General features: G+C 47.4%; 1 protein-coding gene across 1 annotated transcript in view; it reads right to left on the bottom strand.

Moving 5' to 3' along the window:
- Nucleotides 1-14,714, bottom strand: part of CFAP97D1 (CFAP97 domain containing 1) — a 134,886-nt gene that overhangs the window by 85,298 nt on the left and 34,874 nt on the right. Inside the window, exons 2-3 of the mRNA XM_073683659.1 lie at nucleotides 12,122-12,192; nucleotides 4,333-4,451 (exon numbers count right to left, since the gene is read on the bottom strand). Of these exons, the coding sequence (XP_073539760.1) occupies nucleotides 4,333-4,451; nucleotides 12,122-12,192 (190 nt within the window). The remainder of the gene's footprint in view (nucleotides 1-4,332; nucleotides 4,452-12,121; nucleotides 12,193-14,714) is intronic.

The raw sequence follows: 14,714 nt of genomic DNA, 5'->3' as shown, positions 1-14,714 counted from the left end.
CCTCCCTCCCCCTGTGTGCTGCTGTCCTCGTTCTGCATGTCCCCTTGCAAGGTTGGGTCAGTGACTTCATCGTCCACCGCTTTGTCTTCCACTTCTGCACCCTAGTCCAGCTCCTGACTTTCTGTCCATTGTGTCTCATCATTATCCACCTCTTGCGACAGTAATTACACTTTCCCACCTTCACCTTTGAGTGACCATGGCTGCTCAAATCGCTACATGCGATCTTCTGTTGCCCTGCTTGAAGCTGGCCTTTCAAGAGACCCAAATCTATCAATGGAAAAGTGAACAGCTCTTGGGGTAACCCTGGACTTTAATCTCTTCTTGAAACCACATATCCAAGCTCTTTCCACTTCCGAGAAGACCGAGTGAGAGGCCAGAATCTATAAATGGAAAGATTAACAAAACAGCTCTTCGGCGTGTCCAATTGTGGGATCAGTTGTCTCAGGGCACTCGAAATGGTGGGAGGAAGAAAGATCATGGTGAGGAAGATGCTGACTTCAAGTAAAAAAAATCTCCCAGATCTACACATTCCTCAACCACGAATGTACAAAAACACTAGTGCACGCCCTCATCATCTCCCTTCTCGACGACTGCAACCTCCTGCTCTGTGGCCTCCCTTCTAACACTCTTGCATTCCTCCAATCTATCCTAAACTTTGTTGCCCAACTAATCCACCTGTCCCCTCACTACTCCCTGGCCTCTCCTCTCTGTCAATCCCTTCACTGGGTCCCCATTACCCAGAGACTCCAGTTCAAAACCCTAACCTTGGCATGCAAAGCCATCCACAACCTGTCTCCTCCATACATCTGTGACCTAGTCTACCGGTACTTACCTGCACGCAACCTCCGATCTTCATAAGATCTCCTTCTCTACTCCCCTCTTATCTCCTCTTCCCACAATCGCATACAAGATTTCTCCCGTGCATCCCCCCTTCTCTGGAACTCTCTACAACTCTCGCCTACTGTTGAAACCTTCAAAAAGCACCTGAAGACCCACCTCTTGTGACATGTGTAGAACCTGCAGTAACCCTTGCTCCACCATACCGCTGCACGACGAGCTCTATCCTCACCTACTGTATCCTCACGTATCCCTTGTAGACTGTGAGCCCTCACGGGCAGGGTCATCCCTCCTCTTGTACTAGTCGCTGTCACATTTTTGTTCAAGATTATTGTAATTGTTTTTACGATGTATACCCCTTTTTCACATGCAAAGCGCCATGGAATAAATAGCGATAAAGTAATAATAATAATGTGGTCCAGACTCACATCTTTTGAGACTGGACCATATGGAACACAGGGTGGTGGTAGCAAACTGACTGGAAGCTTTATCTGCTATCCAACCAACAACCTTTTCACACTGCTCTGGCTTCAATAGTCGTGTTCCAAGGCCCCCTAGAAATTGGGACAGGAAGGTAGTTCGACATGACGTGAGTGTTTGTTGTGCTCCCTCAGCAGGCATAGTTTCATCTTGCCCACGGCCTCTGCGTGACCTATCACCATCACCATAACGTCCACTTCCCCGTCCCTTGACACACACCTTGCCCATTTTAAGTGGAGTTTAAGATTTGTCACAATGCCAAAATTGTCTGTATTATTACAGCAGTAATATAGGATCACGTCTGAAGAGATGACCACAGTTTTAGGTAGTGTCCTGGGAGTCAGGGATGCTTCCAGGGGTCTTTCCCATGCTGTTCCCATGTCTTTTCAGCACTGTATGAATATGTCTGATGATGTGTCACACACCACATGGTCAGATACAGTAGTAAAATGTTAAAATGACATTTCCCAGTGAATGCATTTTTCACAGTTAAAAGCAATGCAAAAGTGCAAAACCGCATCAAAAACACTACGTGTAAACATAGCCCAAGGTGTGGAGGAACAATTTTGTTTTTGTATATTTATTTTGCCTTATATACAAGTCATTGCCCTTTCAAAGGATGTTCCTTAACATTTTTCCCAGGAAAATCTATTTTGGTTTCGTTTTTATATGTTTTATTGTGAGTCCGTAAAAGTGGCGCAAAAACCTCTGACAACATTGTTGACAACACTGACCTGGGAGTCAGAGATACTTCCAGGGGTCTTCCCCATGCTGGTCCCATGTCATTTGAGCACTGTTACCATCGATTTGGGCAATTTTTAGGCCCTCTGCAGACCGCCGGGGGGGATGGAAAAATGCTTGCGTTTCCAATAGACTTACATTGGGCTCATTGCTCGGACCGAGCACTTGAGCATTTCAATTTGCTCGACCCAAGCAATGAGTACCCATGCATTTTAGTGTTCGCTCATCACTAATTGCCATCTTAATACATGTGAGGCAATATTTTTTTTTTATTTTGGGTATTAGGAGACTTGTCATGCCATTGTCATTTATTTTTAGGTGACCAGATCCGCTTTAAAAAGGTTATCTCAACCAAGCAACCACTTTTATCAAATACATAGACCATCTGAGTCCACTATATGAACAGCTCCTGCCTTTTAGCTGCTCATTACTCATTACCCCACAGATCAATGCAAGGAAGCCACTGTTTACACATAGGTCCTTTCATACAGAAGGCAATGTCTGCTACTGTAGCTCAGATAATGCGACTGACGTGTGGCACCAGGACCAATTATACTTGTATGTATGGCGCTGTATCTATTTGTAACAGGTAAGGGGCTGGGACACCACACCCCTCTTTCTGCCTATACAAGTCCTATAATAGTCAATGGGGTCTAAAAATACAGATCTCTAATTTACATTTCATTGACTTTAAAGTAGTTGTCCAGTCTAAAATGAAAAGTCTGCAGTCACACTATGTGACTCCAAACGTTTGAATCCTCCCAGCGCATGCACTGTGCGCTGCGAGGATTCGCTGGTTTCGACCCGGGAATGGCAGTGATATATGCGATATACATACTCCCAGGCAGAAGCCGTCTAGTGGGCGCGGCCCCGCTCTATGTGGAGCTAGGCCGTGCCCACTAGATGGCCTCGCCCACTGGACATCCACACCCACTAGACGTCCGCTCCCCTGCTCGATATACTTGTATGGAGTTTGGCTGTGCCCACTAGACACTTCTGCATGGGAGTATGCATTTCACATACATCACCGACGTTCCCGGCTCAGAAACTGGCGAATCCTCGCACTGCGGGGATTCAAAAGTCTGCAGTCACACAGACTGCAAACTTTTCATACTAGATCGAACAATCCTTTTAATATAAAAAAGACAGATCTGTAATATGGAGGCATACAGTATTTTATTTTCCCTATAGATGTAAATGAGTTTAAAAAATAGAATCAAGTAATTTATAACTCATTTCTACCATTTACCATTTTTGAGATCAATTTCTTGTTTACGAGGCTGACGTCAAGTTGAAAGTTTGTGCGGACCTCGCACATTTCACTGCTGCAGTTTTTTTGCAATGTGTCAATCAGATGACAAGGCTTAGGGCAGTAGATGTGCTTAGCTCACATAATGATTTGAAAGCTCCATTAGCAGTAGTAAGGGATTGTGCACGCAACATCTTTTTCAGGTGGGTCCATCTGGAAAAGCACTGGTCAGCACGATTTTGTAATGTAAAGTAAAGCCATGGCTGTAATGTCACTGTAATACTGATTGCATTGACACCTTTGGTGATGAAATCCGCTATTTTGTTCTTTTGTAATCACCATTTGAAGTTTTTTGCTAATTAGATTTCGGTGCACAGGGGCCGGACTGTACTCTGGGTCTTCTCCTCCCTGTCTGTGATTCCCCACCGACCCCTCTGCCTCCGGTCTGTGAATGATCTGCCTCTGTTTGAAATCTCAGCCGTAACCTGTCATTCAAAGACCAGAGGCAGGTGGAGGGGCCCAGAAGTTACAGACAGGGAGGAGAAGACCCAGGGTATAGTCCAGGCCCTGTGCACTGAAATCTAATTTGCAAAAAACTTCAAATGGTGGGAAGGACAACAAAAGCAGGTTTCTTCACCAAAGGTATCAATGCAATCAGTGTTACAGCGCCATTACATTATAAAAGTATGTTGACAGGTTCTCTTTAATAAATGCTTAAATGAATGAATATATGCACTACAATGTTAAAATAAGCAGCTGTGTGTGTGTTCAGGCTTTTGATCTTCTTTCAACCATTTCAGTCTTCAAAAGACGCAAAACGATTAAAAAGAAGTGGCTGACCATTATTTGGCTATCAATTAGGTTAAAAGGGCTGGTGCTGGGAAGGAAAACAACCTAGGGGGAAAGACGCTCTGTCACGCCCAGAGCATTTAATACCTCATTTGCATATGATTTTATATGATTGACAGATTCCATTTAATTATAGTGAGTAAACAATTAAAAAATTATATAAAATTGGACATCACCTTCTTAAAACACAAGTGTTCCAGTTGTCCACTGTTCCTCCAGTGCGCATAATGAGAGCAATTTTCTCCATGAGCAGCCGATTATCCTTTTCTATCTCGGCCAATCGTTCTTGTTCCTTCTGTATGAACAAGGGTGATGCAGAAAATGGGCCTATTAGACAAATCCCCACTCGGATGACTGTAATAACATTGTAATCAAGTTCCAGCTAATGTGATATGTGGGGTGACTAAAACTACAGATGCTAAAATATCAAGGTCATAAGAACTAATATCGGAGTAGATGGCTGCTTTCTTTTAAATGCAAGGAAAAATAAATGTATTTAATAAACCAGCAAAGTTGCAAACACATGCACAGTATAAAGTATACGTCACAAAACATAACTTGCTTTTTGGACCTTCTAAATAAAGTTGCAGTTGTATTATAATTATTTTTTTCACTAATCTCCATTCCACTAATTATTTGACTTCTAAACTTTTACACTGTTGATGAAAGTGTTGGTCCTTTTAAAAAAAAAATAAAAAATTGATGGATATCCCAAAAATAAACTGAGCACATAATGTACATCTCTAGTTATTAACACTAAAGGGGTTGTAGGACTTTCCCAATTTTTTTTTAAAATGCTGGGTATGTGAGAAAATATCAAAAGAACCTATACTTGCTGTTTGTAACACCCTTTGCGCCAACTGAAGCCGCGCTGGTGGTCGCTGATGGGGCAAAAATCGATGATGCCCCATTCTTCACCTAACACCCTGAGACTTGTGATTGGCTGCAGATTTCAGGCATCTGGAATGGGACATCTTCTGAGGCTTATCGGATAATGTGCTGTTCTAGTCACCTGACCGCTGCTGGCAAAATCAGGCTTCAGGAATCAGGTGGTCAAAAATGTTATCACTTCTTAGATCTGTCTGGGCTAGGTTAATGGGCGCTACAGCCATGAGAATAGCGTTTATTATTATTTTATCACATGACTTGCCTTTTTTCAATATTTTCTGGGAGGGTAGACAACCCCTTTAGTTTGTTGGAAAAGCCAAGTGCTCCAAACCTGGAAAATAGGTCTCCCATCCTGGTATACATTGGGTACGGAAAGTATTCAGACCCCTTTAAATTGTCCACTGTTTGTTTCATTGCAGCCATTTGGTAAATTCTAAAAAGTTCATTTTTTTATCTCAATAAAGTACACTCTGCACCCAATCTTGACTGAAAAAAAAACAGAAATGTAGAACTTTTTGCAAATTTATTAAAAAAGAAAAACTGCAATATCACATGCTTATAAGTATTCAGACCCTTTGCTCAGACACTCATATTTAAGTTACATGCTGTCCATTTCCTTGTGATCCTCCTTGAGATGGTTCTACTCCGTCAATGGAGTCCAGCCGTGTTTAATTAAACTGATAGAACTTGATTTGGAAACGCACACACCTGTCTATATAAGACCTCACAGCTCACAGTGCATGTCAGACCAAATGAGAATCATGAGGTCAAAGGAACTGTCCAAGGAGCTCAGAGACAGAACTGTGGCAAGGCTCAGATCTGGCCAAGGTTATAAAAGAATTTCTGCATTACTTAAGGTTCATAAGAGCACAGAGGTCTCCATAATCCACTAAGGGGTCTGAATAATTTACCCACTGTGGGTAGCTCTATATATATATATATATATATATATATATATATATATATATAGTAACATCCCTGGCGGCGTGCTGGCATGGCTTACCATCTCCCACCATGCAAGACCGCCAACTTACCTACCAGTCCAGGCTGTGCACTATGCTCCTCTACTTGCTGTGTGCATGGCTCTTGTCTGCAGGCTTAGGGCTGCAGCGCTGGAACTTCCTGATTCTTAAAGTTACAGTGTGCGCAGTCCTAATGCGTCCCCAGCCTATTGCTGTGAGTCACTGGATACTTAAACCTCCTCCACCCAGTGGGAGGTGCCTGAGCAACACTTTCTTACAGTGTGTTCTGTGCAACTGTGAGTTGCCAGGTCCTATCCTGAATCTTGCCTGTTTCTGTCACCCTGGGGGCTGAGCACCCAGGCCCATTACCTGTATCTGTGGCTTCTAGTCTGTTTCAGCCACCCTGGAGCTGAGTACCCAGGCCTGTTAACTGTATCTGTGACTTCTAGTCTATTTCCGCCACCCTGGGGGCTGAATGCCCAGGCTCGTTCCTGTATCTTGTTCCTGTGTCAGTTTCTGTCTGAACTGTGTCCTAGCCCGTTACCTGTTTGTCTCCATGTCCGATCCTTCCCTTTTTCCTGTAGTGTCTGAACCAGTACCTAACTCCTACTCGTTCGCTTCCCCTCCGCACCTGCAGCTCTGCTCTGCTCTGTTCCGTCTCCCCTCCGCACCCGCGGCTCTGCTCTACCCTGCTCCGCTTCCCTTCTGCACCTGCGGCTCTGCTCTGCTCCACTTCCCCTTCGCACCTGCGGCTCTGCTCTGCTTCCCCTCTGTACCTGCGGCTCTGCTTTGTTCTGCCCTGCTTTGCTTCCCCTCCGCACCTGCGGCTCTGCTCTGCTCCACTTCCCCTCCGCACCTGCGGCTCTGCTTCCCCTCTGCACCTGCGGCTCTGCTCTGCTTCACCTCCGCACCTGCGGCTCTGCTCTGCCCTGCTGCGCTTCCCCTCCGCACCTTTGGTTCTGCTTTGCTCTGCCCTGCTTCACTTCCCCTCCGCACCTGCGGCTCTGCTCTGTTCTGCCCTGCTCCGCTTCCCATCTGCACCTGCGGCTCTGCTCTGCTTCCCCTCCGCACCTGGGGCTCTGCTCTGTTCTGCCTGCTCCGCTTCCCATCCGCATCTGCGGCTCTGCTCTGCCGTGCTCTGCTTCCCCTCCGCACCTGCGGCTCTGCTCTGCCCTGCTGCGCTTTCCCTCCGCACCTGAGGCTCTGCTCTGCTCTGCCCTGCTCCGCTTCCCCTCTGCACCTGCGGTTCTGTTCCTGTATCCCAGTCTGTACTGGTCCCTATCCAGCCTGTTTATCTACCTGCCAGTACTGGCTATGCCAGCCGTGCCTGCCAGTACCCGCCTGTCTACATACAAGCCGTGCCTGCCAGTACCCGCCTGTCTGCATACCAGCCGTGCCTGCCAGTACCTGCCTGTCTGCATACCAGCCGTGCCTGCCAGTACCTGCCTGTCTGCATACCAGTCAAACCTGCCCGTTCCTGCATTCCCCGGTGTGGGTCAACAGCTGTGTGACCGGGGTCTGACCTGGAGTAGCACCTGGGCCACCTCCCACGTCCCTCCTCGGACCATGGAGTCGATTAAGCCATCGTGCGTCCGTGGTCAGATCTGGTGAGGTCCCTAGTCACGCCCCTCCAGGCACTCCTCGGTTTGTCGCCAAGTGGGACCACTAACCACGCTCACGCCAAACAGTCCGGGCGTGAGCGGAACAGTTTGCTCAGGCCATGGTCCCCACTGAGTCCCACGGTCCTTCGCTCTCAGAGACATTTGAATCCTTGTCTGGCGAATACATGCACCAAGGAAATTTTTTTTTCCAAGCTGAGGTCCAGTCGATTTACGCACCAGCCCAAATGGAGCTATCAGCACTCGTTCGTGCGGATCCACCACGGTACTATGGGAAACGAAAACAAAGCCGTGTGTTTGTGGAGCAATGCATGCTACATTTTAAATTCTATGCCAACTATTTTCCCACCGATTGGGTTGAAGTGGCATTTCTGATGTCCTACCTAGCAGATGATGCCTTACATTGGGTCACCCCCCTATGGGAAGCAAGGGATCCTATTGTCTCTGACCTGCAGGCCTTCCTGGTGGCCTTTCTAATGGTCTTCGATGACCCTAACCCTGAATCTTCTGCTAAAGCTTTCCTTCCCAATATCCTGGAGCAGTCCAAATGGGTGATGCGTGTAGGTAGCCCACCAGTTCACCAGCATGAAGAGGCTGTTGCCCATGCAGAATCCACAGAGGATGACAATGCTCCGCAGAATACTTCCCTTCCCAACCTCAAGAGGCAGTCCAGACGAGCAAGGCATAGAGGTAAACCATCACGTCATCCTGTCCTCCCAAAGACCTCCTATTCCCCAGCCGGTAGAGGCACCTACCCACGCAGAATCCATGAAGGTTGACCATGTTCATCAGGCAAAGCAGGGGCCGTAACTCAGTCATAAAATCGGATTGCGGACCCGCTGCAGTTGTTTGGAACACCCTGACGGTCTTTGTACGGTGAAGGTTGGAGAGTCCCAAGACATTAGGCCTGTAGGAGAGGCTGCCCTTGGCGTTAGTGTTTCCTCTCCACAGATGACTGTGACTGTCTCCGTGGCAAGTGGAGGCTTCGGTTTGACCAGAAGTATTGGGCTGAAAGCTGTGAAGAGTCGGTGTCTGATCCCCGTCCGACAACTCCAGAATCCGGTTTGGGCATTGTCAGGGGAAGGACGAGCCCTACTCTGAAACAGTCTAAATATGTCTGTCCAAATTAAGCTCCAGATTGAAGCATTATACATGAAGAAGTTCACATTCCAGGTGCTGTCTGGTTTACCCACAGGTCGTCCAGAGCCGAGAGCTCTAGTGCCCGCTCAGGTTTGGAGATCCTGCATGGTGTTTCCTGTGTGACTGCTGAGGTACAAGGGGTGTCCAGTCCCCATACCTTCAGGACAGTCAGCAATGTCTTCTTCACCAGATCTGCTAGTCGCTGACTCGCTGTGTGCTGAAGTCTCCCAAGGAAGGGAAGCGGAGGTGATGTCCCCACAGTCTCGACGATTGTTCCAATGATCTGGCTTCAGGTACCGCCCGGCCTCGTAGACGTGTCATCTCAGAGACCAGACTGATAATGGTCCCGAAGCAAGGATCTTCCATCTCTAATAAGTCTGGCAATAAGTCCATCAAGGCGGTGGCTACCCCCAAGTCTCTGCATCCCTCCAACCAGGCGGAGGACCTCCAGTTGTCTCTTGAATCCTCCGGAGTGCTAACTGATGTTAAAAATGGAGAGAGACTTTCCTACACCCTGTTCCTGGTACTTCACCCACTTCATTCAGTAAGCTTGGCAAAGTGTACGTCAAGGCGGTGGTTACCCCCGAGTCTCTGCACCCCTCCAACCCGGTGGAGGATCTCCAGTTGTTCCTTGAGTCTTTTGGGGTGCTACCCGATATTATCAAATGGAGAGAGACTTTCCTATGTCCTGTTCCTGGTACTTCGTCCACTTCATCTGATGCTGAGGATGGCTCGATGGGAGGAAGCATCCTAGTCACCAAGATGGTGAGACCTGTCTCGTTCCCTCTAGTGAACAGAAGAGGTAGTCTTCTTGAAGAGAAGTCATGGGAGTCCATTGAGAAGGATCGGCCTCCAACTTCTCTGCAGAAAATCCTTGCAGGCTTGAAGAAGAGGGGGCGTAAAGGGGGGGTACTGTAACATCCCTGGCGGCGTGCTGGCATGGCTTACCATCTCCCACCATGCAAGACCGCCAACTTACCTACCAGTCCAGGCTGTGCACTATGCTCCTCTATTTGCTGTGTGCATGTCTATTGTCTTCTGGCTTAGGGCGGCGGCGCTGGAACTTCCTGATTCTTAAAGTTGCAGTGTGCGCAGTCCTATTGCGTCCCCAGCCTATTGCTGTGAGTCACTGGATACTTAAACTTCCTCCACACAGTGGAAGGTGCCTGAGCAACACTTTCTTACAGTGTGTTCTGTGCAACTGTAAGTTGCCAGGTCCTGTCCTGAATCTTGCCTGTTTCAGCCACCCTGGGGGCTGAGCACCCAGGCCCATTACCTGTATCTGTGACTTCTAGTCTGTTTCCGCCACCCTGGGGGCTGAGTACCCAGGCCCATTACCTGTATCTGTGACTTCTAGTCTATTTCCGCCACCCTGGGGGCTGAATGCCCAGGCTCATTCCTGTATCTCGTTCCTGTGTCAGTACCTGTCTGAACTGTGTCCTAGCCTGTTACCTCTTTGTCTCCATGTCCGATCCTTCCCTTTTTCCTGCAGTGTCTGAACCAGTACCTAACTCCTCCTTGTCATCTCTGTACTTCTGTTTGTGAGTTTTGTGTCCAATAACTACTTCATAGCAAGTACCTTGTGTGTATCTGGTTCTGCTTCTCCCATTTCCATGCCTCCGTATCTACCTCCTGTGTTCTAGCTATCTTCCTGTGTTTACTTGTCCCTGTCTGTTCCATGTGAACAGAGCCCTGACCTGTCTGTCCGCTCCTGTGGCACTGCTCTGCTCCTCTTCCCCTCCGCACCTGCGGCTCTGCTCTGCTCTGTTCCATCTCCCCTCTGCACTTGCGGCTCTGCCCTGCTCCGCTTCCCCTCCGCACCTGCAGCTCTGCTCTGCTCTGCCCTGCTCCACTTCCCCTCCGCACCTGTGGCTCTGCTCTGCCCTGCTCCACTTCCCCTCTGCACCTGCAACTCTGCTCTGCCCTGCTCCGCTTCCCCTCTGCACCTGCAGCTCTGCTCTGTTCTGCCCTTCTCCGCTTCCCCTCCGCACCTGTGGCTCTGCACTGCCCTGCTCTGCTTCCACTCCGCACCTGCGGCTCTGCTCTGTCCTGCTCCGCTTCCCCTCCGCACCTGCGGCTCTGCTCTGCTCCGCTTCCTCTCCGCACCTGTGGCTCTGCTCTGCTTCGCTTCCCCTCCGCATCTGCGGTTCTGTTCCTGTATCTGGTCCCTATCCAGCCTGTTTACCTACCTGCCAGTACCCGCCTGCCTGTATACCAGCCGTGCCTGCCAGTACCCGCCTGTCTGCATACCAGCCGTGCCTGCTAGTACCCGCCTGTCTGCATACCAGTCAAACCTGCCCGTTCCTGCATTCCCCGATGTGGGTCAACAGCTGTGTTACCAGGGTCTGACCTGGAGTAGCAACTGGGCCACCTCCCACGTCTCTCCTCGGACCACAAAGTCGATTAAGCTGCCGTGCGTCCGTGGTCGGATATGGCCAGGTCCCTAGTCACGCCCCTCCAGGCACTCCTCAGTTCGTGGCCCAGTGGGACCACTAACCACGCTCACGCCAAACAGTCCGGGCGTGAGCGTAACATATATATATATGTCCATAATCTCATGATATATATGTCCCCATCCTTGGTATATATGTCCGCCATCCTGGTATATGTTTTCCCATCCTGGGCCCATCCTGGTATATATATCTCCCATCCTGGTATATATGTTCCCCATCCTGGTATATATTTGCCCGTCCTGGTATATATGTCCCTCGTCCTAGTATATATTCTCCCATCCTGGGTCCTATCCAGGTATATATGTCTCCCATCCTGGTATATATGTCCCTCGTCCTGGTATATATTCTCCCATCCTGGGCCCATCCTAGTAGATATGCCTCCCATCCTGATATATATGCCCCCCATCCTCGTCCCCTTTCTTGTATATATGTTCCCCGTTCTGCATAAAAAAAGAACATTCTTCTCACCTTCCTTCACTACATCGATGTGTGGCATCCTCTTTCGGGCTCGTGCGGGAGGAGAGCGATCTGGAAGTCACAACGTAATGCAAGCCTATGAGAGCCAGAAGAAAGCGCTCATAGATTTACAATGAGAGCTTGTGACCGTTACCTCTGACTTTCAGTCAATCAGAAGTCGTGGTCACAAAATGGCGGCCCAGGAACGTAATGGCACAGGGAAAAGATGAAGACAGTGGCTGGTAAATAAAAGACTATGATCAAAGAACTTAGATTAGTGACACCACTCCTGCTCTTAAATGAAAAAAAATTGCAGAGGCTGCAATATTTATGCCAAGCTTACTTTATATACCTGGCAGAAAGCAGGCACAGGTTTCTAATCATATACAACCCCTTCAGGTATTCTTTAAGTTAACCATTGTTATTAAATATGAACAGTTTTTATACCTGGATTTTTTTAGTTTGGACATGATGGTGGAGAAATATCCTTGGAGGCTTATTGTCCACTTCAGATTTGACTGTAAAACATAATGAAAGAGTACATATGATAACTAATAGACATATATTCAACGTCAATATATACAGTGCCTACAAGTAGTATTCAACCCCCTGCAGATTTAGCTGGTTGACACATGCGGAATTAACTTGGCATTGTGACATTTGTACTGTAGATCAGCCTGGAAGTGGGAAATGCACCGCAGCAAATTTTGTTTTTGCTTTTTTTTTTTTTTTTTTTTTTAAACGTTAAAAGTTAATTCAGAGTGTCATTTATTATTCAACCCCTCAAACCACAAGAATTCTGTTTGGTCCCCCTAAAGTATTAAGAAGTAGTTCAGGCACCAAGAATAATGAGCTTCACATGTGTGGATTAAAGATCTCTTTTGCCAGCCTTTTCTGACTATTTAAGACCCTCCCCAAACTTGTGAACAGCACTCAGACATGGTCAACATGGGAAAGACAAAGGAGCATTCCAAGGCCATCAGAGACAAGATCGTGGAGGGTCACAAGGCTGGCAAGGGGTACAAAACCCTTTCCAAGGAGTTGGGCCTACCTGTCTCCACTGTTGGGAGCATCATCCGTAAGTGGAAGGCTTATGGAACTACTGTTAGCCTTCCACGGCCAGGACAGCCTTTGAAAGTGTCCTCCCGTGCCGAGGCCAGGCTTGTCCGAAGAGTCAAGGCTAACACAAGGACAACAAGGAAGGAGCTCCGGGAAGATCTCATGGCAGTGGGGACATTGGTTTCAGTCAATACCATAAGTAACGTACTCCACCGCAATGGTCTCCGTTCCAGACGAGCCCGTAAGGTACCTTTACTTTCAAAGCGTCATGTCAAGGCTCGTCTACAGTTTGCTCATGATCACTTGGAGGACTCTGAGACAGACTGGTTCAAGGTTCTATGGTCTGATGAGACCAAGATCGAGATCTTTGGTGCCAACCACACATGTGACGTTTGGAGACTGGATGGCACTGCATACGACCCCAAGAATACCATCCCTACAGTCAAGCATGGTGGTGGCAGCATCATGCTGTGGGGCTGTTTCTCTGCCAAGGGGTATGGCCATCTGGTCCGCATCCATGGGAAGATGGATAGCACGGCCTACCTGGAGATTTTGGCCAAGAACCTCCGCTCCTCCATCAAGGATCTTAAGATGGGTCGTAATTTCATCTTCCAACAAGACAACGACCCAAAGCACACAGCCAAGAAAACCAAGGCCTTGTTCAAGAGGGAAAAAGTCAAGGTGTTGGAGTGGCCTAGTCAGTCTCCTGACCTTAACCCAATTGAAAACTTGTGGAAGGAGCTCAAGAATAAAGTCCACATGAGACACCCAAAGAACCTAGATAACTTGGAGAAGATCTGCATGGAGGAGTGGGCCAAGATAACTCCACAGACCTGTGCCGGCCTGATCAGGTCTTATAAAAGACGATTATTAGCTGTAATTGCAAACAAGGGTTATTCCACAAAATATTAAACATAGGGGTTGAATAATAATTGACCCACACTTTTATGTTTAAAATTTAATAAAATTCAACTGAGCAGCATAACTTTTTGGTTTGTAAGATTTATGGTTCTGTTCATAAAACCTACTCTCGTTTGCAGTTTGAAGGCTCTAACTTATTTGCATCTTATCAAACCAGCTAAATCTGCAGGGGGTTGAATACTACTTGTAGGCACTGTATATACACATCTACCCAGTTAAGGCTTCACCCTGTACAATTTTTCTACAATTATATTTTCTCCATTCATTCAGCTGCAATAATTTTGAGATAATTCATTACTATGCCTGATGAAGAAAACTGAGTAGTTTCGAAAGCTTGCAATTTGTTACCATCTTTTCAGTTAGCCATTAAAAGGTATCAACCACTGAGGACTCTCAAATCTAAATATTTTTCTATCTACTGGCTAAGGCTATGTGCCCACGATGCAGAAATGAAGCAGAAAATTTCTGCAGCATTTCTGCATCTCCCTGGCAGAAAAAACGCATGCGGATTGTACATGCATTTTTCCTGCATAATACATGCGGATTCACATGCGTTTCCGCATGCGGATTGACAAGCGCTTTCAAAGCGATTTTAGCATCACTTGGAAAGTGCTTGATAACTAGGTCACACTATATAAATCCATGCAAACAGCATGGATTTATATAGTGTGACCTTTAGAATGGTTAAAAATAAAAAAATAAACCTTGATACTTACCTTCCGATGGCCCAGCGTGTGTTGCTGCGCTCCTTCCTGGCTGCCAGCTGATCGCGGGACACTGCACTGAAAGACCTGCGGTCACATGACTGTGACGTCAGCGCAGGTCCTTCAGTCCTGCCCGCAAGCACAGGGAAGGAGACCGGGGGCCGTCGGAAGGTGAATATAATCTTTTTTTATTTTATTCTTTTTTTTTACAGTTTCTATGGTAACTGGGTGTGGAGGAGAGTCTTCTCTTCTCCACACCCGAGTACCATCCGCACATTAGAATGCGCCAATTACGCAAGTACAGATGCAGTCTTGCGGAATTGGCGCGTTCTAATGCAAGTCAATGGCGAAGAAAA

This window comes from Phyllobates terribilis, unplaced genomic scaffold (genome assembly GCF_046119375.1).
Source record: "Phyllobates terribilis strain yellow unplaced genomic scaffold, ASM4611937v1 Scaffold_5__5_contigs__length_657084704, whole genome shotgun sequence".
In the NCBI taxonomy this organism is placed as follows: domain Eukaryota; kingdom Metazoa; phylum Chordata; class Amphibia; order Anura; family Dendrobatidae; genus Phyllobates; species Phyllobates terribilis.
Note: the sequence above shows the minus strand (reverse complement) of the source record. Positions and strands in the feature narration are given on the sequence as shown.